The 26,717-nt window shown below is 33.6% G+C and overlaps 3 protein-coding genes across 8 annotated transcripts; 1 reads left to right on the plus strand and 2 right to left on the minus strand.

The window, feature by feature from the left end:
- Window positions 1–2,183: 2,183 nt before the first annotated feature.
- On the minus strand, window positions 2,184–6,229 carry LOC123908618 (serine/threonine-protein kinase SAPK2-like). Of its 4 annotated transcripts, none has more exons than XM_045959309.1 (10): window positions 6,113–6,229; window positions 5,839–5,966; window positions 5,652–5,726; window positions 4,823–4,924; window positions 4,565–4,618; window positions 4,386–4,478; window positions 4,215–4,307; window positions 3,715–3,819; window positions 3,492–3,590; window positions 2,184–2,871 (listed from the first exon to the last, which is right to left on the minus strand). In XM_045959309.1, exons 2-10 carry the CDS (start codon window positions 5,929–5,931, stop codon window positions 2,593–2,595), a joined length of 993 nt encoding a protein of 330 aa, XP_045815265.1. In that variant the 5' UTR covers window positions 5,932–5,966; window positions 6,113–6,229; the 3' UTR covers window positions 2,184–2,592. The 4 variants fall into 4 exon arrangements, with proteins under 4 accessions (XP_045815265.1, XP_045815263.1, XP_045815262.1 ...); XM_045959307.1 differs by having other exon boundaries at window positions 5,812–5,966; XM_045959306.1 differs by having other exon boundaries at window positions 5,812–6,133.
- A 1,796-nt stretch (window positions 6,230–8,025) lies between these two features.
- Window positions 8,026–14,107, minus strand: LOC123904003 (DNA-directed RNA polymerase I subunit rpa43-like). 3 transcript variants are annotated; one of them, XR_006808237.1, is made up of 5 exons: window positions 13,917–14,107; window positions 13,659–13,750; window positions 11,828–12,797; window positions 11,484–11,504; window positions 8,026–8,331 (listed from the first exon to the last, which is right to left on the minus strand). XR_006808237.1 is itself a non-coding variant. In XM_045953700.1 (3 exons), the coding sequence occupies exon 3, from the start codon at window positions 12,388–12,390 to the stop codon at window positions 11,863–11,865; it is 528 nt and encodes a 175-aa protein (XP_045809656.1). In that variant the 5' UTR covers window positions 12,391–12,797; window positions 13,659–13,750; window positions 13,917–14,107; the 3' UTR covers window positions 11,713–11,862. The 3 variants fall into 3 exon arrangements, 1 of the variants encoding a protein (XP_045809656.1); XR_006808238.1 differs by lacking the exon at window positions 8,026–8,331 and having other exon boundaries at window positions 11,481–11,504; window positions 12,673–12,797; XM_045953700.1 differs by lacking the exons at window positions 8,026–8,331; window positions 11,484–11,504 and having other exon boundaries at window positions 11,713–12,797.
- A 2,608-nt stretch (window positions 14,108–16,715) lies between these two features.
- LOC123909025 (uncharacterized oxidoreductase At4g09670-like) lies at window positions 16,716–22,316 on the plus strand. The gene is made up of 2 exons (XM_045959797.1): window positions 16,716–17,245; window positions 21,557–22,316. The coding sequence occupies exons 1-2, from the start codon at window positions 16,781–16,783 to the stop codon at window positions 22,187–22,189; spliced, it is 1,098 nt and encodes a 365-aa protein (XP_045815753.1). The 5' UTR covers window positions 16,716–16,780; the 3' UTR covers window positions 22,190–22,316.
- The last annotated feature ends 4,401 nt before the right edge of the window (window positions 22,317–26,717 follow it).

The raw sequence follows: 26,717 nt of genomic DNA on the forward strand, positions 1-26,717 counted from the left end.
GTGTAAGAACAACAATCAATCGATTTTCATTGAATTTCCACTTCTTCTTCATTAAGAAGTGCTCTCACTACTCACTAGTATCTATGAGCATAGTTCAATTTGTAACGATATTACAATTTATATGCAGGGCTAATATTCGAACAATTAATATTATTAGTCCACGAGATTAGGCAATGGGGGGGGGGGTGCACGAGATTAGAAAAAAGGAGCTGGGTTTGGTTGATACGGCCCAAGCTGATGTTCAAAGGGAGGGGCAGCAAAGGAGGTAGGGGAGGAGCAAATAGCAGTTTTTTCTTTGCAGCCAACGGTTGACCCGACCCAAAATACTTCTTGTGTTTTGAGTGTGGTGAAACATGCTGGCCCATTAGAGGAGGAGCAATCAGGTTTGGAAATGAAGGGGGTGTCTGTAAGTAAAGGAATAATTTGCCAACAAGTGAATAATGGTGATTTGAATTGTATTCTTTCTCTCTATGAATTCCAGTTAAAGGTGTTTTTGATGCATGTATCCGGTATTAAAAATTCCATTGTTATTCCAAAGTTTAGAAATTTGAGGAAGACTTGTCCGACGCGTATCCGATACCGATACATCTCGATACGTATATCAGATAAGTATCGGGTAATTACTATATTTTTTTTATTTTTAAAAAATGACTAATATGTGTCGGATACGGATGAATAAACCGATATTTTCTCTCAATACATATGCATGATTTTATTTTATTTTTTGTTTTTTTATTAGTCCGCGTCTTACATATTTCATTTTAAAAGAAGAATAACATAAAGACAATCAATATGTGATGTTCTTTATGGATAAACAACTATATCATTTTTGGCCAGTACTAATTATGTTTTTTTGGGATAATTACTATTGATGTCTTTTTTGGGTAGTACTTAACTTAAGATAAGTGATTGTCACTTGTTTGCTCATTTTGAGTAATTTGAATGTTAATTTATAATCATTATCAATTTTAGTTATATTTATATAATGTGCTTTTATATATTTAATACTTCAAGATTAACCACACCAGTAGACTACCACTAAAGTTTCAGATTAAGCTCTAGCAATTCACTTGTCAAAGTTCTATTAAGGCCAACATTACATCAAACTTCATTAGTGACAATATGATCCGCTAAACCCAAATCCACTCAAAGAACCACCAAAAAGCCTATCCAAAATGCAATGAAACACTCTCCTCCAAGACACGGTCGCCGATCCACGCATCCAAGGCAAGCCCTGGGATTTGAATACCATTGACAAATGTTGTAGTCCATACTGCTTGTCTTAAATCGCAACCAATTCCAAGACATTCTTTTCGCTGCTTCGACTACCTAATCTATGATGACTTCCTTGTTGTTGAACAACTTATTGTTCCACGCCTTCCAAATACTCCAAATTCTCGTAGCCCAAATCACTTTAAGTCTACCGGATAAAACTCTCCCACTACCGATCAGACCTTCAAACTATTCTAAATGAGCCTATAACCTGCATTTTGAAAACCGAAGCAATTCCAAACCATTTATTGATCATGGACCAAGTACATGCAAAAACGAGACACTAAAAAAAAATGTGTAACTATTTCTTCCGCCCCGCGCTCCCCTACACATTGAATGGACCCTTTATCTATTGCCCTTCTCCTATATTGGTTTTCTTTTGTAGCTACTCTATTCTGCAGAATTTGCCAAACAAAACATGACACTTTTGTCGGAATTGATTTTTGCCATGCCTTCGACAAAAACGTATCAGCCGAATCAACCCACTCCGACATGATCTTATATGCTTCCTTAACCGAGAATGTGTTTATCGAATCGCTTATTCCTGAATCTAACAGACTTATATCTTTCCACCATAACAAACTGCTATTAGCCCAACGTCTAATACCACCCTCACTAACCCCGTATCGATTAGCCAAAGCTCTACACTATAAACTCACAGTAGGGAAATATTAAATGCCTTCAAAAAATTTACCCTCTATAGGTGTACATATCTTTTCCCATTAACCCAACTTATTTTCCTCTCATCCTCACTCCCTCCCCATAAAAATTGTTTAAAATGAGATTTGAAAACTCCAAAACCGGAGAAAAAACTACGGTCATTGTCAAAACCAACAACCAGAGAATATCTAACTACATCTCACAACACTCTAATAAAAGTAATAAAAGAGTACAAGAGAAAAACAGAAAAAATCAGATATAAGCTTATAGTGTTACTAACTGGTGCATTGAAACAAGGAACTTGAGGTTTCTATATATAGCCTTGAGCTCCCCCTTACTTCACTTCTCTAAGCGATGTGGGACTTCTCCACTATAATTTTCTTGACCTTTTTTTCCTTCATTAGCAAAGTGAGACTTACATTGCAATCAACCACAACAATTACAACCACCCGACCTCCAATAGACAACTTCTTATGCTTCCAGCTTGACAATCATGCCCACGACACTAAGACTAACATGTTGACACCGACAATAATTTGAGAAATAAAACTAAGTAAGCGTAACCACGTGCAACAATGTGGTGTCAGACATTGGACGTGTCTTTAATTTGATGTGTCGGTGCTACATAGGTTTAGCACATTTTTGTTCATGAATACACACTTAAAGAGGAGGGCAAACGAAATCACCAAATGTGTCTATATCTTCAAGATCTATGTCAGCATCAAAATCATCTAGGTCCATGTTGCTTCCACTAAGAAGTCCACCAATTTTTGGGATGTTAAGAGGTTTTCTTGCCTCTTGTATAATGGACAGGACTTCATCAACACTTTGTGATGGATTATTTACATCATTTGTTTGCCAGCTTCCACCTTCCATTAATTCTACTGGCAAGTTCTTCAAAAACCATGGATGGTTTTTGATTTCTGGTATTGTTATTCTCTGCAAAGAGAAATAATAGATTGAATGAAATTCTACAAGCATTTCAAAGGAAAATTTCCAGCAACATGTCTAAAATAGAGGAAAGGATAATCATTGCTTGAATTTGTGTCCATAACACACAAACCACATTCTTTAAGCCAAAATAGAAGAAAGAAGCACTTAAATATGCATCATAAGAGAGAAATGCAGAATTGTCAAGAGTTGGTTGAAAATAAACATCAAGAGAAACTATATAGGCAGGGTGATCTAGCACAACAGTAACTAGGCTCTGCTTGGATTGAATTATTTGAGTTTTTCTACCGACATATGCACTTTTGAATTTTGATACTGTTTGGGAGAGTATATGGTAACAACTTATGACATGTTCAAAAGTTCTTTTTCAGCTTATTTCCATAAACTCCTCAGGATAGCTTATGAAAACAGCTTAAAGTTTATATAAAAATATTTTGACTATATTTTAACTTTTGTTATAGAAATAACTTATACATAAGCATAAAGCACTTATGCTATAAGCGCTTAATTAAGTTGTTTATCCAAACAGAACCTAAGTATTGTAGCTTTTAGAAATTTATTGACGAAGAACCAAAAACTAGATTTTTGGCATGGAACAAACTACCCACCTTTTCAGGATTGGCCACAAATATTTGAGATATAAGATGTATACATTCCGATGAAACTCGTACGAAATCAGGGACTTTGTACTGGACACTAAGTATCTTCTGTAATAAACCACAAAAAGGCCAATTGAAACATCAGAACAGATAAATAATAACGAAACAATTCACTCTTAATTCTAGACCTCATTTTGCATAGGAATTCAATAAGTTTGCATTTAACACTCACACCAATTGTTTTCCTAAAGTTTCTTGGATCCTCAGGGTCTTCAAAAGGATATGCGCCGACTAACATCACGTATAAAGTGACTCCGCAAGACCAAACATCTGCAATCTATAGCTTTCAATGAAAACATAGTTAGCAAATAAAAAAAGGTAAATATTCAAGACAAAGGATAAGTAAGGATATGGGTTGTGTGCAGTCGCAAACTCGTGACAGCACGCACTCAGCCACATTTGGACTGTCCAATCAAGATCGGATTCTAGATTTCAAGCTTGGTATTTTTCATACCTTGTGACTGCACGCAGTCAGCCACATTTTTAATGTCCAATCAAGATCGGATATTCTAATTTCAAGCTCGGTATTTTTCATTTTTTAAACAAAATTAAAATCTACATTGAAATCTAGACCATATGATATTGATCAGACAGTCTAGATGTGGCTGACTACAGCTAGTCAGCTACACTAAATTCAATCCAAATCCATAATAAGGAAGAACAAGACTTTACCTTTCCATCATATTCTCTCTTCGTCAGAACTTCAGGTGCAATGTAAGCGGGAGTTCCTACAGTCGACTTCGGTTGTGAATGCAACACAGATGACTAAAAGACAAGGTAAAAAAAATGAACATCAATTGACAAAAGGAATCGAGAGTCGTAAAGCTTTGTTAACAATGTTACCTTTGAGTAACCAAAGTCACAAATTTTGACTCGTGGTGCAGTGCTTCCATCTAGGAGTGTGTTTTCAAGCTTCAAATCTCTATGGCAGATTTGCTGTATAAAAACTTTCCTTAAACTAAAAATAGATATTCATTGTAAAGATATAGGGTTCACTGAAAAGGTTTTGTTTAGTTTTGTACCATTGAATGACAGTAACTGACTCCTGATATCAATTGCTGAAAGAAAAACCTTGCCTGATAATGGAAAGAAAAATAAAAATCAAAGACTGGACCAAAAATTATGAATGAAACAATGATTATACAAGCTTAACATAAGCAATTAACTAGAGATGAATTTTGTTCAACCTTTCATTTCATCATTTACACAAGGCAGAATATGAACCATATCGTAATGAAATACATAAACTATTCAAATAGTATCTCCAATTTCTATATTACCTCATCTTCACTAAATCTACCAGCACTGCATATCCGCTCAAAGAGTTCTCCTCCAGCAGCATACTCCATTACTATGGCTAGATGTGTTGGTGTTAGCAGGACCTGCAATTAAATTCACCAATGCTCATGTAAAGGGAAACTACACAAAATTAATGATACTTTCATGAAATGAAAGACTTTGGTAACTATAAATCAAATAGCTTATGTAGTAAAGTATGAAAATTTCATGATAGAATAATTAGGATAAGAGATTACATATCACACTAGATCAATATTCAAATTCAATGTTTCCACGACTAATTTCCATCATTTGTGACTGTGTATTGGTGGCTTTGAAGTCACTAATTCATAGACACAACATTGACATATAGACACTTGTAATAATTTAAGAAAATGAAAATGATTGAATGTAGCCATAAATGTCTGAAATCGACACATGTCGGACACCAGACACTTCTTCAATCGGAAGTGTCGGTACTCAGTACTACTACTGCTACATGGATGGGTTGTATTTAGTAACTAGTTTCCACCACCACACATTTTTCTGCTACATGGTGCTCAGTATATTTTCCTTTTTTATGTCATATCCACATTATCAAATGAAATAAAATTTCACAATCCACAAGAAATTGAACTAAACCAAAAGCTAAAAGAGTACATAAAGACAACAAGTTAACAAAATAGAAAGGAAACAAAAAAAAAAAGTATAAATCTTGAAAACAAAATATCATTGTCATGTTTTTGCTGAATTTTATATTGCTTAGCAACACAAAATTAGTAACAAAAAAAGAAGACATCCTTTAATGATTAGGATGTTGAGTGTACTAACCTCTTTAAATCTAACAATATTAGGATGCTTCAATGATCTATGATTCATGATTTCCCTCTGGACATGCTCGTCAATCTGCAATACACAAATCTCAACAGTGAACCAAACACACACACACACACACACACACACACACACACATATATATATATATATATACCTTTTGGCCTCTTTCAATAAACTTAACAGCAAAAAGCTCTTTGGTGAAGATGTCTCTAACTAGCTTTGCAACAGCAAAATTCCCAGAACCAATATCTTTGACAACCTCATAGCGCTCCATCTTTTGATCACTGAAATTCTACACACTTGTGTGTTCTGTTTATGACATGTGAGAAAGAATAAGGAATGAAAAGTAATAAAGCACGGAATAACTTAGATGAATTGTTATTCCTTTTTAGCCAAAACAAAAAGAAATGTAGGTTCTAGGGATTTGGAAAATCCCCAAAAGTCTTAAACTTTACCAAGAAGCAAGCCCACTATCTGACTCATGTGATGGGAACGCAGTGCCGCAGTAGAAATCGAATGTCTAACATTTTGTCACTTTGTGGATAAAAGACGGTTACTTCCTCTTAATAATAACTTAATAAGACTCATTTGCATTAAATCATAAAATATTTTGATAAACTTATAATAATACATAAAGATTATATAAGGTGCTTGTATAAGTTCAAAAATACTCCCTTCGGTCCTTATTATAAGGAACACTTTGAAAAAATCACACAGACCAATGAAGCACATTTAACATAGTTATTTTAATTTAATACTCTTATAAATTTTAATTTATTCCATGTATACCCTTATTTAATTACTCTTTATTCAACTAACTTACTTATTTTTAAATTCTCTCTCATAATAAATAAGGGCATAAGTGAAATTGAACATTTAAAATATTTGAAAATTGGTCAAAGTTTCTTATAAAAAGGACCAAATTTTTTGCCCTAAGTGTTCCTTATAAAAAGGACCGGAGGGAGTAAGTTAATTCAAACGAGACCTAAGTCAAAGTCTATTTTTACCGTTTATTAAATTATTGATATATTTAATCTATATTAATTGTATTTTTTTTATAATTATAGTAATAGTATTATTTATTTATTTGTTTTTACTAAAGTAATAGTATTATATTACTTGTCAACTAATACTAGTGATATTATTAATTAAAACCGGACCGGCCAGTTCAACCGATTGAACCGAAAATCGGACATATGTCCGGTCCGACTAGCCCCAAAACCGCACTGCAACAGAACCGGGAAGTGAACCAGGAAATCGGATAAAAACCGGACAAAACCGGCGGTTCGGTCGGTTCACTATGTTGAACCGTATTTCCTTTTATTAAAAGGAAAAATCATGAGTTTGTAAAAAAAAAAAACAGAAGTTTTGTCGATGCATTTCATTTTCGTCTTTTTCTATTCATATCGAGTAGCAAAAATTTCAAAACAGAAATCTTTTTTTTTCCTTCTTCATTCTATATTTATTTGCTTTCACAAGTTCCTGTCTTGCAACCAGAAACAACTTCCCATCATAAGCAACACAAAATTAAAACCTCAAACAATTCGGACCGGGATGTGGAATATGACATATGAGGAAGAAGAAGTTGTCATGTGAACGTTGAGAAGAGGATAACTGTGTTGACATAGAAAAAGCAGAATTTTGAAATTCAAAGCCACACTCTCCACACATTGAATGGACCCTTTATCTATTGCCCTTCTCCTATATTGGTTTTCTTTTGTAGCTACTCTATTCTGCAGAATTTGCCAAACAAAACATGACACTTTTGTCGGAAATTGATTTTTGCCATGCCTTCGCCAAAAACGTATCAGCCGAATCAACCCGCTCCGACATGATCTTCTTATATGCTTCCTTAACCGAGAATGTGTTATCGAATCGCTTATTCCTGAATCTAACAGACTTATACACTAGTACAGAAAACACTTTTTACATCTGGCCAAAACCCCCTTTTACATCTGGCCCAAGTCAGAGATAGACGTATGAGAAGTAGTAAGTTTATGCTTTTTACATCTGACTTACGCCAGATGTAAAATCGACACTTTTTACTTCTGTTTCGTATGGTCAAGCTTTCCACAGATGTAAAATCGTCACTTTTTTTAAAAAAAAAATAAAAAAATCCTGTATTTTTGTTTTTTAAAATCCTACATTTTTTTTAAAATCCTACATTTTTTTTAAAATCCAACCCACATGCCAGCATCCAAAACATAACTTCACAACATACAATAATCAAGAACTGATACATTCAATCCTACATTAAAAATCAAGAACATGATACTGCAAATATTTTTAGTTTTACAAAATCACAAACCTGATGAATAAAAGAGATATCATGGTTTTGATTAATCAATAAGTAATTACAAACATAAAACTAACAAAATCACAATACACTTCCTAAAGAACCTGATGAATAAAAGAGAGATATCATGCTTTTGATTGCTTCAGTTTTACAAATACTTTTGTGAAACTCTAACATCCACACTCATGTTCAATAAGTTGATGAATAAAGAAATGGAACTAGAAACAAAAGGCTGCAGCAGGAGAGATCAAACAACTTTTCCACTAACCTGCATTCTTTGTCAATCTGCAGGCATGCTTCATGCATATTGATACCTACGTGATCCATCAAACTTTCCTCCGTAACACGATGCAATTATGATAGTTATTGTTGAACAGCCTTGTTGGATATGCCTTGAAATCTCGGTAACAAGAAGTCAGAAAATCATGTTTTTGGGAGATTCTGCCTGCTCACGCCCAGGCGTGGGAGCTGGCGCCCAGGCGTGCAGAACTGGGATCAATTCTGCCTTCTCACGCCCAGGCGTGGGAGCTCACGCCCAGGCGCAGCGCGTTTTGACAGCATGTGTTGTTTTGCTGTTTTTTTGGGAAAAATCTTTTCTTTGAGGGTATTCTGACTTGGATTTGTTTTATTTTAAAATAGATTTGTTACTAGTTTTTTGGCATATATTTTTCTATAAATAGGGAGTGCTTTATTCATAGAAAAATTGAGAGAGAGAGAGAGAGAGAAAGAGAGCAACTCAAGAGAGTAGAGATGTAGAGACAAGGATTAGGGTTTGCCACCACACAAGGGCTAGGGTTTTAGAGAGGAAAAAGAGTTTTCTCTTGGTACAACTCTAGGGTGGGCAAACTATCTTTGTGGTACACCTTGGGAAACACTTATCAAATTGAGTCTCTTGGCCACGGGAAGAGATTCGGGTTTTTGGGTAGAATTAGGATTAATTCTTGTAACTCAATTGGAACTCTTTGTAAAGTTACTTGTTTGATATAGTGGAACGGAGGGGCTGCTCTCTCCCCCAGACTAGGTCATTATTGGACCGAACTGGGTAAACAAATTATCGTGTTCTTTCTTCTCCTTTATCTTGTTTATCGGTTATTATTATTATTGCTTATTCCACTTAATTATTGGTTGCCGTTCTATTGCTCCACACATCAAGTTCTTTTATTGGTGTGATTTTAAGACGAATTCACAACAATTGGCGCCCACCGTGGGGCAATTGGAACAATTTGAAGTGAGCACCATGGCTTCTAAGTCGGATATCGAGGGACTTTCCAAAAGCAATTTGGAATTGTGGAAAGTGAAGATGGAAGCAATTTTATTGTTCGGGATGATGGGTAAAACATGGAGTGTTGTTATCCGGTGCCTCGAAGATAACGAGTTAATGGAGATCGCGAAGAAGATCGGCCTGGAGAGGCGGTGGTAATAATACTCGACATCAGCCTGGAGAGGCGGTGCTAAGAATACTCGGGTTACTTCTGAAACAACAACTTTATTATTATGTAGAGGTGCTAGTGGAAGTTGAGAACATGTGGAGTATTTGGGTCATGGACTTTTGATGCTTCTATCACATGTGTTCAAAGAATGAATACTTTGAGACTCTAGAGTTAGTTGAAGGTGGAGTTGTTCATCTTGAAGACGGAAAGCTTGAAGGTTCAAGGTATGGGTTTAGTTTGTCTTACGAAGTTTGACAATTGTGAGTTTTTTTACACGATGTGAGGTATGTTTCTGAACTTAGATGCAAAGATAGTTGGTCGTGCATCTATAACTAGTGGTGATTCTCATAATGTAGTTGAGTTGTGGGACTTCGGGTGGACCTGTTAGTGACATGTGTTTAGTTGGACTAGTGAACAAGGTTTACTAGGTGTTGAACTGAACTGGAATTGTTGGAGACTAACAATAGCTTGAAGTATGTTTCAGAGGAGTTGAAGAGGTCTTGCGTGTTACAAGGTGGAAATCATGGTGAATATACTTTGGTGGAAACTCAGTTTGAGGTGGAGTCTTCCAATAGTGGTAGACAGTCAACATTAGCTCTTGGCTATCTAATCGAAGATAGGGAGGAGAGTGGTATTGTTGAACCAAAGGGGGATGACCATGAAGACCTTGTGAGTTATGTTTCAATTGTGGCTGAAGAAGTGCAAGACCTTGAGAGGATCTTCAGGGAGGCAATTGAAAGCAACATGTGATCAGACTTGGTAACTTGTGAGACTGCTGGAGGTAGTTGGATACAAGGAGAGTTTGATGTTGCAGCTTGTGGAACCACCTAAAATTCCAAGGTTGGTTTGGAGCCAAGCAAAACTTCGAAAGTACGGAAGGCATTCCGGGGTCGAAGAGTGGTGAAGGCTTGTAGGGCTATCGCAAAATCCCATGGATAGTCGGAGGCAAGCGATTCTTCAGGAGGACGGAAAAGGCACAATCCGGGGGCTGAAGAGGGATGGTGGAGCTTGTTGAGCTATCTAAAATTCCGATGATAGTTGGGAGCAAGCGTTTCTTCAGGGAGGTACGAAGTTGACCACTTCGGAGTCTGAAGAGGGTGCGGTGAATCTTGTGGAGCTACCTAAAATCCTATGGTAGTGGGATGCAAGATCTTCATGAGAGCGGAAGGCATTCCGAGGATGAAGAACGAGGTACGATCCAGTGATCTTGAATAGAAGATTCAAGATGGAGAGAGCAGCACGGTGGTTGATCGGATCACCATCGATTTAAAGGCAAGGTGGAGAATTGTTGGATATGCCTTGAAATCTCGGTAACAAGAAGTCAGAAAATCATGTTTTTGGGAGATTCTGCCTGCTCACGCCCAGGCGTGGGAGCTGGCGCCCAGGCGTGCAGAACTGGGATCAATTCTGCCTTCTCACGCCCAGGCGTGGGAGCTCACGCCCAGGCGCAGCGCGTTTTGACAGCATGTGTTGTTTTGCTGTTTTTTTGGGAAAAATCTTTTCTTTGAGGGTATTCTGACTTGGATTTGTTTTATTTTAAAATAGATTTGTTACTAGTTTTTTGGCATATATTTTTCTATAAATAGGGAGTGCTTTATTCATAGAAAAATTGAGAGAGAGAGAGAGAGAGAAAGAGAGCAACTCAAGAGAGTAGAGATGTAGAGACAAGGATTAGGGTTTGCCACCACACAAGGGCTAGGGTTTTAGAGAGGAAAAAGAGTTTTCTCTTGGTACAACTCTAGGGTGGGCAAACTATCTTTGTGGTACACCTTGGGAAACACTTATCAAATTGAGTCTCTTGGCCACGGGAAGAGATTCGGGTTTTTGGGTAGAATTAGGATTAATTCTTGTAACTCAATTGGAACTCTTTGTAAAGTTACTTGTTTGATATAGTGGAACGGAGGGGCTGCTCTCTCCCCCAGACTAGGTCATTATTGGACCGAACTGGGTAAACAAATTATCGTGTTCTTTCTTCTCCTTTATCTTGTTTATCGGTTATTATTATTATTGCTTATTCCACTTAATTATTGGTTGCCGTTCTATTGCTCCACACATCAAGTTCTTTTATTGGTGTGATTTTAAGACGAATTCACAACAAGCCTCAATTGAATTAACCCAAGTCTGCAAATGCAACCATATATCCATAAATAAACTTCTACAATATATAATCATCTAATTTTAAATTAATAGCATGAAGGTCACAATTATGATAGTTAGAAGCTAACACTTTAGGCCTGTCAATAAACACACAAAATGAAGCTGACATTTTAAGGAAATATAACCTATCATTCCTTTAAAAAATTATCAAGGTAAACAATAATGATGATAAGGATAGAAAAATGCACTTTGTTCTTCTCTATTTTGGCTTGAGAAATAACCAATAACTAAGTCATGCAACCAAATAATTAAAAGAATTAGTAGGCAAAAGAAAAAGAGACATAAACCTCCAATAATTAAAATGAGAACAACTTCCAAGTTCTTATCCAACAAAATGTATGCTTCTTGTGTTATCTGGAATCAGAGATCCATAAACCTGAAGTGTTTCTTCATCAAAGCTCTTCACCATAAATCGAATCATGGTCTCTTTCTTTATCACGTGTCGCTTGTGAGATTTGCTTGCATACACTCCTTTATCGTGTTTCATTACGAACTCTGCCCTGATATCTTTCTCGGCTATAATCGCAGCAGAAAACCCAAGCACAACAACATGAATCGAATCATGTGTAATTTTCTCTACCTTTCCTTCTAAAAGCATATTTGGCTTGGGAGAAAAAAGCAACATATTGACCTTCAGATTAACACCGAAATAAGGACAAACACCGGGAAGAATCTTTGCGCATTTGTATAACGAGTTAATATCATAAGCCAAAACGACACCGTCGAATATATCACTGTACGTGAAAAGCAAAGAACTGAGTTCACGAGGAACATCTTTTGAAACTTGATTGCTTTTAGAAGGATGAATGTAAACTATTAAACTAGCTTCTGAAACCTTTAACTCTTCCATTGGTGAATGGAATTGGAGTTAGGTTTTTAAGTTGGAAGTACTTGGTGTTATGGAGTTAACTCGGTTGGGATTGAAAAAATTGACTCGGTGGAGAACAGGTTGTCCGCTGCTTTTAGTCGCTGGAAGTGGGGAAGAAAATACATGTAACTTATAATAAATATGCTATAAATATATATACTCACGACCAAAGATGTGGTGCTAAGTAGCAACACTTCTTTCCTACTACTTATTTGAGATAATTCTATTGTGAAGAAACAAGACAAGAATGGGTTTTCACTTAACTGGTATTAGACAATCATCATCTAGCAAACAAGTGGAAGTGCAAAAAGGCTATCTTGTAGTGTCTGTTGGAGAGCCCATGATTTTTTGCATATTACTTCTCGCTTCAATGGGATATAAATCTGCAACTGCAAGAGAGTGACATAGATTAGTAGTGAGTATATAAGGCTCCAAAAGCACAAACAAGAACATAACAGTGTGCAGCAACAAGAACAACAGTGCACAGAAACCATAACAAAAACCAAGTCTTGAATAAAATAAATTGTGCTTCAGCACACTATTTTAAAATAAATTGTGTTAGGGAAATTTCCCAACCACAAATTAAAGTTGACCCTAAGAACTATAGATTAACCAGGTCTTAAATAACAGAACATAAACTTAAGGTACATGATTTCATAAACTTGAATTAAGGTACATGAATAACCAATTAAAGGTTAAGACCGACACAAAGACCCTATTCAAAGAAACATAACACAGTCATCAAGTTAATGTAACAATAACAAACATTAGTTTCATGTAACAACCTTAATTTTTTTTAAAGAAGATACAAATTATAATCATCATCCAAAAAATATACAAATTTACACTCTCTAATCAAAGACAATTGTGTTTACACATAGATACATATATCAATGTTCAAACAGAATTGGCAAAGAGGAATGAATGTCAAGTATATTTGGCTTCCAATCCATAACCATGATCAATTTCTTCACAAGACAGAGAGAATGATAGTTTAAATAGCCAGTACATGACAAAGATTCAAAACATGTTTTCTCCTATGATTAACCAACCATACAATCATACAAGGAGATGCAAAGTGACACTGCAAGCAAACAAAATCCCACACAGCCACACATGCATATGGACAAAATTAAGCATAACAATCTACAAAGTCAAAATCGTAAAAAAAAAAAACGACCCTATAAACAAATAAGCAGAAAATTAAATTTACGCCAAACAGGGAATTAGAGGAGAAAATTTCTTCTGACCGATGAAACCTCTGAGCTTTATCTTCACCTTCTCAATGGCTTTCTGGTATTCAGCACTGATGTTGGGTAAGATTTTTCCATAGCTTAGGATTCTGCAACAAAAAATCATATCATGTGACAGAATCAGAATCAAATTATCACAGATCGAAGAAAAACAAGATCAAAATATGGATCTAAAAACACCGATTCTGGATTATTCTAGATTATCAATTAACTACGATAACTACGATTCTGAATCGAATTGAAAAATGAACGAACCTCGAAATCTGAGAAGAAAAACGGTTGAGTTTAGGGTTCGAGAGAGATGACGAGTTCGAGTGATAAATTGTCGTGATTGAGAGGGAACAATGGAGTTCGAGATCGTGAGAGGTCGTGATTGAGAGTTCATACGATCGAGTGAGAGAAATAGTGAGACTGCTAGGGTTCTTCTTCGCGTGAGAGAGAGAGAGAGATCGTGATTGTTATGTTTTTTTTTACTCTTCCTGCCTTATAATTAATTTCCATTCAAACAAAAAAAAAAATCACTTGAAAGACTTGTTACATCTGGGATGATATTATGGTCAGATGTATATTTATTTTAGATAATTTTCACCATAATTACAAGATTGCCACCGCGTTCAGTTTTGTTTCTGGTACATTGAAGTCAGATGTAAAAACTCTTGTCTATTTATTTTTCACATCTGTGGATATTGAAGCCAGATGAAAAGGCTACTCCATATAGCCTTTTACATCTGACATATGCTCGTCAGATGTAAACATGATGTGTAATATGTCATATTTGTACTAGTGTATATCTTTCCACCATAACAAACTGCTATTAGCCCAACGTCTAATACCACCCTCACTAACCCCGTATCGATTAGCCAAAGCTCTACACCATAAAATCACAGTAGGGAAATATTAATTGCCTTCAAAAAATTTATACCTAATATCCCTCCCTCTATAGGCGTACATATCTTTTCCCATTAACCCAACTTATTTTCCTCTCATCCTCACTCCCTCCCTATAAAAATTGTTTAAAAAGAGATTTGAGTTTATTATTGTTGGGAAAAACCGGTATAGAGAAAATAAAAGAATGCAATAAATAATACAAGAATATAACGTGGAAACTTCAAAACCGGAGAAAAAACTACGGTCATTGTCAAAACCGACAACCAGAGAATAAACACTATGTGAAAATTGTTACAACACATAGACTACCCTCAACATTCACAGGCCCCCAGTACAGCCACACTCTCCAAAGCAAATACCTAACTACATCTCACAACACTCTAGTAAAATAGTACAAGAGAAAAATAGAAAAAGTCAGATATAAGCTTAAAGTGCTACTGACTGGTGTATTGAAACAAGGAACTTGAGGTTTCTATATATAGCATTGAGCTCCCCCTTGCTTCACTTCTCTAAGCGATGTGGGATCTCCACTATAATTTTTACCACTACGGATATGTGTAAATACCCGTAGTGGAATCCCCATGATTTATATTAAAAAATTGGAAACCATACATACTACTACTGGTGTTCTGTTTAACCGACGTGAAAAACCAATATTGCACTACGGATATTTGGTTAAACCGACGTGGAAACCCCATAATTTTAAATAAAAATTACTGAAGAAATTAGGATACCACGTCGGGTATTAAACGACCCGACGTGGAAAGTACAGACTTACAACGACGACTGCATTTACTACGGGTCACCACCCGACGTGGAAAGTCCCTTTGGCCAGTAGTTAAAACCCCTTTCTGCTAGTGACTTCTCCACTATAATTTTCTTGGCCTTTTTTTCTTCATTAGCAAAGTGGAACTTACATTGCAATCAACCCCAACAATTACAACCACCCGACCTCCAATAGACAACTTCTTATGCTTCCAGCTTGACAATCTGGATTTCCACTCTAACGCAAAAAGGTAAGAAGTCAAAATTTTTAACATGTTACTAAAAGGTAAACTATTGAAATTGTCGGAACATGTTTAACTATAGGTCACTAACAAATGTGTATGTTTTCCAATACAAACTTTAATAATTTTTAAGTTTTCTTTCATATTTTTTTCTTTATATTATGATGATTCTTTACAAAAGTTTTCTCATATCTTAAAAATATAACTAGTCCCCTTCATCGACATCACAAATAGCCTTGTAAAGACCTCCCCATTAGGGGTAGGATAAGCCAACTACCATACCAGCCAACATACCAACATGCCAACATAGAAAAGATGAAAATACAATTTTAACTATAGAGATTTCAAAAATATTTAGAAAATTAATGCATTATATATATAGACTACATTTGTTTGTCAAATTTATAATTCCTCCGTTTCTAAATATAAATAAGAATTTCGTCAAAAAAAAGAATAAAAATTAGTCAAAAGAAAATTTGATATATTATTACAAAATTAAAACATCAATTTTTTTACTCACTTTTACTTAATAATTTGAAATGAGGGAGCACCTTATAAAATATTTGGCTGGTAAATAATTAAAAGAATAATGATGTACAAATAAGGTCAACTATCTTAAGTTTCTAAATGTCCACCGCATCACAAAAACCACTATTTTATGTCAATAATTTGTGTCTAATAGCAAAATTGAAGTACAATAGACAACTAATGAAACAAATTATTTTTATGGTAGATAAAATAACAATACCTTTTAATTAAAAGCAGACAAATTAGACACAAGTTAAATAAATTTATTTATGTGATGATTCCCTTTCTCCTGAAGACATGCAAAAGAAATGTGATATGTCATAACGTAGGTCAAATTAGTTTATATAATAACATCTTGGGATCCACCCAACAACAGTTATATAATGATAAACTAATGGGGTGAGGATTAAACGCAGTTACAGCAGGACGTCATAATTGATCTCAGTCGTCCGATCATAAATTAACGGCATAGATTGCTTTAGATGAAAAGAAACATATTTTAATTTAAGCCATTGGATCTTTGATTGACAATTTAGATTAAAAATAGTGTGAAATCTTGATCCAAACTAATGCTATTTTTAAAGCCATTTATAAAACTAATCTTATTTAGGTCATCATCACAATATACAAATCCTTCTTAACTAGCTCACATAACTCTAATAACTCTCACTTTAATCACTAGCTTTCCTTTCAAATATGGCTTATGAAACAAAAGTACGTTTTGGTATTCTTGGATGTGCTCAAATCTCTATCAAGCTATGCAAAGCACTAAGCAAAGCACCAAACGCCACACTCATAGCCATTGGAAGCCGTTCGCTCGAGAAAGCGACAGCTTTTGCGAAGGAGCAGGGATTACCAGAGTCTATTAGGGTTTACAGTAGCTACGAGGCTGTTGTGGAAGATGATGAAGTAGATGCCGTTTACATCCCTCTTCCGACGGCCTTGCATGTGACCTGGGCAGTCAAGGCCGCCGAGAGAGGGAAGCATGTGTTGCTTGAGAAGCCGGTTGCAATGAATGTGGTGGAGCTTGATCGAATTCTTGAAGCTTGTGAGGTTAATGGAGTGCAGTTTATGGATGGTACCATGTGGGTTCATCACCCTCGAACTAAAAAAATGAAGGAGGCTTTATCTGATGAGCAACGTTTTGGTCAACTAAAATGGGTATGTTTCTATAATTTGATACAATAGAATATGTTGGATCACTAATTTGTTCATTAATATTCTGGCTTGTTTTCTTTTCATCATGAATATATTTTCATTGAACTGCCCTATAGCTAGAAATTATCATATAAATTACACTTGATACATAAAAAAATTAATAAACCAAAAAAGTGGATTTAAGTGGTTAATAAATTCTCTTTTTAAGACGAATTGTTCTGGATAATTTGAGTTCGATTTCTATGTGGAAACAATTTTTTGCCACCTCGCCGAACTCTAGATTAATGGGGCTCTATTCTCTTGAGAGTTAGAGTTTTAACAAAAATAAATAAAATTAATAAACTTTTTTAGGATAATATTTATCTAAGAGATAGTATGATATTTAACTTGTTTATAGATTGATTGACCTTATATTATTTTTAATAAAATCTCTTTTTTTTATTTTTTATTATTATAAAATCTCTTTTTTCAATAACATAAAAAGTATCAGTAACATAATTTAGATAGGTGATAACCTATTAGTGGAATTTGTGCTGCAGGTGTAATACCACTTGTATTATTTTTTATTTGTTGAGTTTAGTACTACTTTTTTTTTCTTTCATGATTTATATTAATATTTATCTTTTTGTTGCTAAAAACAAACAGTGATTAGTCAAAATATTTAATGCAAATGTGTAGATCAAAACTATTTTTTTAATAATAAAAATAGAAAACAAAAACTTTTGCAAAAGAAAAAAAAAAACATAACAAACTGAGACTAGACAAAAATTATCCATTAGCCAATATGTGTAGAGACTCCGGGTTCACTAGAACTCTAACTCTTCTAAATATATAGTTATTAACTGAATTACCCTTAGGTACGTACCAAATAAGTGAGACGAGGGATATCACTGAATACATGTTACCGAATTTAATTAGACTAACAAATCACTGTATTTTCGATTCGATTCCTCCTTGTATCTACAACATGTTGATTAATGAAATGAAGTGAGTTTATTTTGATAAAAAAAAATTAGGCTAACAAATCCAACTCATACACAACTAATAACTTAACAGCCAATGCCAATGGACAGCTACAATAGCTAGAAAAAAAATATTAAATCGTGATCTTGATTAATCAAATGAAATGTTTTGTAATTTTATTGGATAATGGAAGTCCTGTACACATGCATGAGAGGAATCATATGAGGAATCATATGTATAGAATTCAATAAGAAACAAGTTGGTTTTAAAAAAAAAAAATTGCACAAAGACTAAAATAGTAAATTGGTTCAACGCTCCATTTCTGTGCTTTTATATATTATTTTTATTTTGCGCAATTTCTCTACTTTTCAGGAATGTAACCACCATTGTACCAAAAATAGAAAAGATATCAGTATTATGGTTTTTAATATTTATTTTACAAACTACGTATTACATTTTTAAGAAACAAATAATGTAAAATAAATTGAGTAAATAAACAAATTAGTCTTTAAATTTTCACCAGTCAATATTAAATTCATCCTTGAATTTTATCAAAATAGCTAAAACATTCCTCAACATAATTGTGAAAATTATCATGTATGCAATTTTAGTTCTTGAATTTTATCAATATTAAGGTCTCGTTTGGTCCTACTTATTATTTTCTACTTTTCTAATTTTCATTAAAAGAAATAGTGAAGTAGAAAATTGTATTTGACCATATTTTTCCTTAAAAGAATTAGAGAAATAAAGTAAAAAAGTAGAAAATAAGGAGAAAACTTGGGTCAAACACAATTTTTTTATTTCTTTACTACTTTTTAAGGAGAAGAAGAAAAGTAAAAAATAAGTAGGGTCAAACGAACCCGTTCATCCTTGAATTTTATCAAAATGACTAAAAACTTTATATATGATAATTTTGCACGGTCTAAGGATAATTAGAAAAATTAAAAAGTTTAAGGATAATTAGAAAAATTTAATTTTAGCAGAGACTAAAAACTTTATATAGGATAATTTTGTACGGTCTAAGGATAATTAGAAAAATTAAAAAGTTTAAGGATAATTAGAAAAATTTAATTTTAGCAGAGACTAAAAACTTTATATAGGATAATTTTGTACGGTCTAAAAATACTACAAAAATTAAGTAAGGACCAAACTTAAAAATCCTCATTTTATAGAAACCAAAAATATATTTAACCATAAATTCTTGTAAACAAAACAAATCTTTTAAATTTTGACTACAAAGTACCCTCCATTTTTTAGTGATGACTAATCTCCGCGCCGATGACCAATATCCGCAATTCCAAGATAGGTTCTTATAATTTTTAGTATAAAAGTAAATTTTATAACAATAAAAAATAGACATGCAATATCTCCTTTTATTTTTTATATATCTCCTATACAATATAAAAATTATTTGAACATTAATATGCTATGTAAGTTTTATTTCTTATTTTCACAATTTTAAAATCAACGCTTATTAAAATAAGAGAGTTTTAGGTATTATATTCATGTGTACGAATGCCTCTCTTTTCTTCTAAGTTTCTAGTTTTATATTCACGTGTACGAATGCCTCTCTTTTTTTCTTTCTAGTTTTAAGTTTTCTAGGTTTTACTAGTAGTTTTTTTTTTTGTTTTTGCAAAACTAGTTTTTGTTTTGGTCATAACAAAGAAGTGGATAAATCCTAATTGGCCTCTTTTGATGTCAAAAGTTTGCCATACTTTACTAGACATGGTAGTATCAAACTTAAGCAAATCGATAAGAATGCGAAGCTTGTACCCGACAACATTTTTATAATACTTAATTAAATTAATAAAATATAATTTACGTAGCTTTTTCTTGGTAAAAAAGCTTGGCATCATTCCAAATACTAGAAGAATATGTCGTGAGAAATTGTACATGGTGGGTCATTTTTCTATGGGTTTTATAAAATTATATGAACATGTTGTCACGTGTGTCTAGCATTATATTTTTTGTATTAAACAATTAGTACGGAAAATCCGAAAGGTAAAATGTTTTTGCATCTTTATTGATCAATGGGTCAACAATTTCTTCTAGAGAGAGTTTTGTTTAGAAAATAAGAGGTACTATTTCAATTTCATTGATCCATATAGAAAATTAAGCACACAAAAAGAAACCAAAATTAGAGTTTGAAACATGTTTGGAAAAAAACAAAACATGCTTCTATTCTCAACTTATTTGGGGGAGGCATTTGCTAGGCAGGGTTGGTAGTGGTTAATGAGATGCTTTCTTGCTAAGAAAGAGTATGAGACTTATTTTTTGAGGTTAACAGTTAAGGATAGTTAACCTTATACATCATTAATAGTTAATTTGAAGAATTAATGTGGGAAAAATTTGTTCCAATACGTGGATTACATAGATTCATAGGCTAGTATTAATTCAGTCTAAGGGGGAGCTTAAAAAAATTGAGTCATGTTAAGGTTTCAAGATACTCTTCATTTTTTGATCAAAAAAAAAAAAAAAAAAACTCTTCATTTTGTCTTTCCATTTATTTTCTGCATTACTATAATTTTAAAGAATTTTAGAATGTATATTAAATAATGGAAAATGCTAAACAGTGCCCCGGGCACTAGTTAAGGATACAAATATAGAAATTTTATCTCGTAAATTGTGCATTCAATGTTTTAATGATGTGAAAAGTTATTTTCTCTCATCATTAACTTTATCATTTGTTTCCTTTTTTAGTATGCTTAACTAGTGCCCTAGGGGCACTGTTTAGCATGACCCTTAAATAATAAGCACAAAGTGTCACATTATCGCATCAACAACTGCATCAGACGATTTCGAACATATTTGGTTAAAATCTTCTCACAAAAAATTATAATTTTAGAACTTCAAATACCAAAAGTTTCAGAGCTAATGTTTAACGATCTCTCAATTTTGTATTTCAAGTATCACCCAATCAATATTTTGCGGAGCAACCTGAAACTCTACTATGGTGGATAGATACTATTGCGGCACGGTGGTGCCATTTCGTATAGTTTGTGAAAATTTAAAATTATTTTCAGCTGCAACAGTCGTAATGTGCGTCGCAGCATCCACAATGCCCGCAATCCCAATTCCCGCAACAGCCGACCGTAAACGCAATTTAAAACCATGATTTATTGTACTAAACATTGACAAGCCACTAGGTTTGGTCTAGTGGTGAGGAGTTTGGATAGTACGTTATAGGTCCTGAGTTCGATCCTCAGCTCATTGTAAACCAACCAAAAAAAAAAACATTGACTAGATACATTAATTTTTGTTGACTCATACGTAGGTAGTATTGGTTTACAAGAGTATACATTATTGATCTTAATATTTACATAATGTCTTTTTGTTTGTTTTGATAATCAGATACACAGTTGCATGGCATACAATGCTGGTCCTGAATTTCTCAAAAACAGCATCCGCATGAAGCCAGATTTAGATGGTCTTGGTGCTCTTGGTGACATAGGTTGGTACAGCATTCAAGCTATCTTATGGTCAGTAAACTATGAACTTCCAAAATCAGTTCTTGCATTCCCAAAAGCCACCCTCAATGAAGACAATGTAATCATCTCATGTGGTTCTTCATTACATTGGGAAGATGGAAAATCTGCAACATTCCATTGCTCATTCTTAAGTTACATAACCTTTGATGTAACAATTTTGGGAACAAAAGGGTCTCTTAGACTTCATGATTTAGTACTTCCATTTGAAGAGAGTTTTGGATATGGAAAATTTTCGGAGTGGTCGGAGATAGATTATGGAAAGATTGAACAAGGAATGTGGTGTCCTAAACCAAATGAGCATGTTGTTGAGACAGAGTTTTCTCAAGATGTTTGGATGATTAAGGAATTTGCTGATTTGGTTGGAAAAATTAAGAGATTGGAAATGAAGCCAGAGAAGAAATGGTCAGATGGTAGTAGAAAGACTCAACTTGTGTTGGATGCTGTGAAGGAGTCTATTCAAAGAGGTTATGAATCCGTTGAAATTGTGAAGAGTTAATTAGTTTAATTGATGTTTAAGATAATTTGAAAATGTGGTTGGATTGTGAATTTGTGATTTTGGAATTGCATTTTGATCTTTGAATTGTGAAAAATGATAAACATATTATTTTGATAAAGTTTTGGAATTAATTAATGTGACTGGATATACTTTCTCTTAGTAGCTTCTCATTTTTAGCTGTTTTCTGATTATTTTTAGTTTCTGATTATTTTAAAAATCTGTAACAAACAGATGCAAAACAATTAAAAGTGATTATTTTTATAAAAAAGTGATTTTTTTCTAAAATAAACTATAACAAACGGCCTCTAAGAATGACTTATAAAATAATCGATTTTTTTTAGAGGAGAGAGAAAAAAAATGTTAAAAGAAAAAAATTATTTGTAATTAAAAAAAATCACTTTAATAAGTTGTATCCAAACAAACTAAATATTATTTTATTTAAAAAAAAAAGTGATTTTTATTATAATAAACAAACACAAATTAAATTCAACTTTTCTAAAAATCTCTAAATTATTTTACATCAAAATCACTATTTTTATAATCCGTAACAAACGGACCTTAGCTGTTCACAAGCTTTCGTGAAAATTCTAGGCCAGAAATACACAATTATATACGACGGTACAAAATTTGGATCATAAAACACCCCAACATGCTAATATTTAATTTAAGCATATTAAATTAAGGTTGCCTCATCTTGTATCCCTTCATTTTAGGATCTAATAATTTTGTATCATTATCAAATCGTAGGCTCAATATTTTCATATACATAGGCTATTAGAAATGAAAACTTAACTTGAAATACTCATGCAAGGAGATGGTAAAAGTCACTATCAACGCAACACAAAGGCAAATGAAAAGATTCCTATGCCATATCTCTCCCATGCCCTCCATGATATGGATGACACAAAAAGAGGTGAAAGGATCCAATACTTCTTGAATATTGGTCCCCTATTTGCATATTGCATTGCAATAATACCAAATCAAGTAACCTTTTGAGTCAAATAAATGGTCAATTTAATCATCAAATGTATAAGATGGTGGTGTCATTATAATCTCTTAATTAATTGAAATTATAAAAATATTTCAAAAATATTTCTGAGTGTAGTTTTTGTTAGTAAATATATGGACTAAACTGATCAACAAAAATATATATTTGACGATAATATTAGTGAAATGCAATTCGACTAAAAAAGATACATTCAAGATATTTTTAATTATAATTTTGATACATTTTAGGACAAAAAATGATGTCTACTGCTTTTGAATGAATTTTGAGATGTAGCAAACAGACAATGTGACTTTCTGGCTTTTGGTTAGCAAGTTAGGCCATATGCTACTTTTGGAATTTTTGTGAAGGGACCATATAAGATAAAGTGTAGGCAATCAAATCAAAGGGTTTTGAACTTCAATATATAGCACCTTATATAAATCTTGGTTTATCATATGAAGCACAACTATATGCTGCAAAAGAAAACTCACCTCCTAAGAGGGACTTGCATAAGAGGAAGAGAGATTGATGCAGCCAAGGATGACTTGCCGGCGGCGTTGGCTCATGTTCAGGTGTGATTCCTCCTTGCTACGCCGGCAAGTTGTCTTTGGCTATGTTAATCTTTCATCTTCTCATGTCAGTATCTTATTTAGGGTCAATCATTATTATTTTAAATTGTGGTTTGTAATTACGACTGCAATGAATTTTGAGGTCTCTGCAACGGTATCACAATTTTGACTATGTCGGCTGCATTTCCGCAATACCCAAGAGCTCCCGGCGACGACAGAGGAACCAACCCGCCTGCTGTGGCGGGGCGATATTGGCAGCGCAATTGCATTAGCAGGGACAACATTGGAACATTGTGAAGTCCTAATTCCCTTGTGTAGAGGTAAGATATATAGTGCATCTCTACTAGATTCTTTATCCATTTTTTTGGTAAGTGACAAAAAACTTTAGTTAATATATATGATAGTTTTAATATGTTAAATGTCCCTCTCTTTTTGGTCAAATTATTTTTGAAGTTGAGCTTTCAAAAGAAATATTTATTCATATATAGTTTGACAATGTAGTGTGAATAATTAAGCTGATTTGGCTTGCACATCATGATTGGTTGCCGACATAGAGTAAAGTCAAATATTTAGACAAAATAAGGGAAGATATTTGAAATTTTGATAACAAAATCCAGACAGATATAATTAATTTTAAATTGTAGTTGTAATCTCATTGTGATATTCTTGTTATTTTGAAGAATCACAATTAAATGTGATGATGTCGTTTATTTATTATGAGGTTTGATCACAAATTTGAAATTGTTCGTATATTAAGTGTGAGTAGGGTCTCATATCAGATTGAAAAGTAAATTGTAAGCGATAGTAAGATTTTGGATGAATATGAGATACCGTCTAATTCACTTATCTGGTCGCTCTTTGTTGAATGTGATGATGTGATAATTCATCGAGCTTCCATCATGACACAATAGTGGTATCAGAGTGGATGGGTTGCCCAAGGGTCTTGATTTCTTGTATCATATGTCTTCTTGACAACGGTGGCCAAGCAACGTGTCCGGTTGATGCAGCATTAATGGTGTTGCATGTGTATGTAGATGACAAAACTGTTGTTTGAGGGCAATATATAGAATGAACTCACATGTGAGGGGAAGATTGTTGGTATATCAAAATGTAAGAGTCATTTATTGAATGGAATAGTGAATGTTGAAAAACACATAAGTAGTCAAATTCAGTTAATACGCCTACTATAGGGTTGCAGCCCCAACTGCAGTCAGAATTAAGATACAAAAAACACAAACAATAAACATACGATGTTTGATAGCGAAGCTCGGCTAATTATTCTTATCTACGTTTTGGACCGTAGAGTGAGAATACTCCGGTTTCTTTTATTTCATGCTTAAGATTTGTGGTATACTATAATTTAAGTTTTAATATTACTCTTAAATCATATTCACTTATCAGTAACTATGAGTCATATGAAATGCTCGGTTTTAAAATAATAAAATCATGCTACACCATGTGTATATTCATGTTATTTTCATTGACAAATCAAAATTATGGACCTAAAAGAAACTCTATTTTGATGTGAAACTGGTAGTGAACAGAACAGTATTAATTAGCTAAGTGTGCTTCTAAGAAGAAATGTAACATGCATGATTTTCTTACCTATTGGAAAGAGATATTTATCTGTGAACTGTCCTTAGCCATGTGCAAAGAATGTGGTTTCATGCACTAGTTGAATAACTTTTTGTACATGGGGAACAGTTCAAGGATGACCATACAATCATATTCATACGTGTGATATGTGTTGGGGTTGATTGCAATGTAAGTCCCACATTGCTAATGAAAAAAAAAAAGGTCAAAGAAATTATATTGAAGAAGTCCCACATCGCTTAGAATGGTGAAGCAATGAGGGAATCAAGGTTATATAATGGACCTAAGTTCTTTGTTTATAATTGCACCAGTCAGTAGCACTTTAAGCTTATATCTGACTTTTTTGTTTTTCTCTTGTACTCTTGTATTAGAGGGTTGAGAGATGTAGTTAGGTATTTGCTTTGGAGAGTGTGGGTGTATTGGGGGCCAAGGGAAGGTTGAGGGTAGTCTATGTGTTGTAACAATTTTCACATAGTGTTTATTCTCTGGTTGTCGGTTTTGACAACGACCGTGGTTTTTTCTCCGATTTGGAGTTTCCACGTTATATTCTTGTGTTGTTGATTGCGTTCTTTTATTTTCTCTATGCCGGTTTTTCCCAACAATATGTCTACTAGTTGTGTGCAGACAATATGTCTACTAGTTGTGTGCAGTTTGAAGTCTTCCAAAACTTTCTTAATGTAACATGTGCAGTTATGTCATAAGCAAGTAATGAGAAAGTTTATTTATAAAAAAATAAATAAGCAAGTAATGAGAAAGTTTATTTTATCTTAGATTTGCACAAAAATTTCTATTATGTTATAGTCTATTGTTTTTTAATCTAAAGTAGAACTATTGCATTTTCAACTTGATAAATAAAGCTGTCGGAAGAAGTGGTAATTTGGAGGGAAACTTGGCATAGAGATAAACACAAGTGTAGGGTGTAGTATGAATTGAAAAAAGCTCACTTAAGTCCTATGTTAAAGGGAACACACCTTAGCAGGGGCGGCTCCAACTTTTTAGAGACCCTGCTCAATTATTAAAAATAGGCTCTAGTAAAAAAATGAAAAAAAAAATCCTCTCTATATAAGTTTTAAATAACATTAAAAAAGTCATTCTTATAACCAACATAAAAAGCGACCTCCGAAAAAAAAATAGACATTTTATAATCAATAAGATCTAAATATAATTTTCAAGTTAATATTACTATCAATCTTCTAGCTACTTAAAAGATATCAACATTTTAACATTTTTTAAAGCAAATTGATCAATTAAGTCTTCATTTTATTCATCATTTATTAATTTTGTGTTTATTACTAAGTAGTAGTAGTAGTAATAATAATAATAATAATAATAATAATAATAATATTTCCATGAGCATTATTTGTTTACGCTTATTGTT

Source organism: Trifolium pratense, linkage group LG2 (genome assembly GCF_020283565.1).
Source record: "Trifolium pratense cultivar HEN17-A07 linkage group LG2, ARS_RC_1.1, whole genome shotgun sequence".
In the NCBI taxonomy this organism is placed as follows: Eukaryota; Viridiplantae; Streptophyta; class Magnoliopsida; order Fabales; family Fabaceae; genus Trifolium; species Trifolium pratense.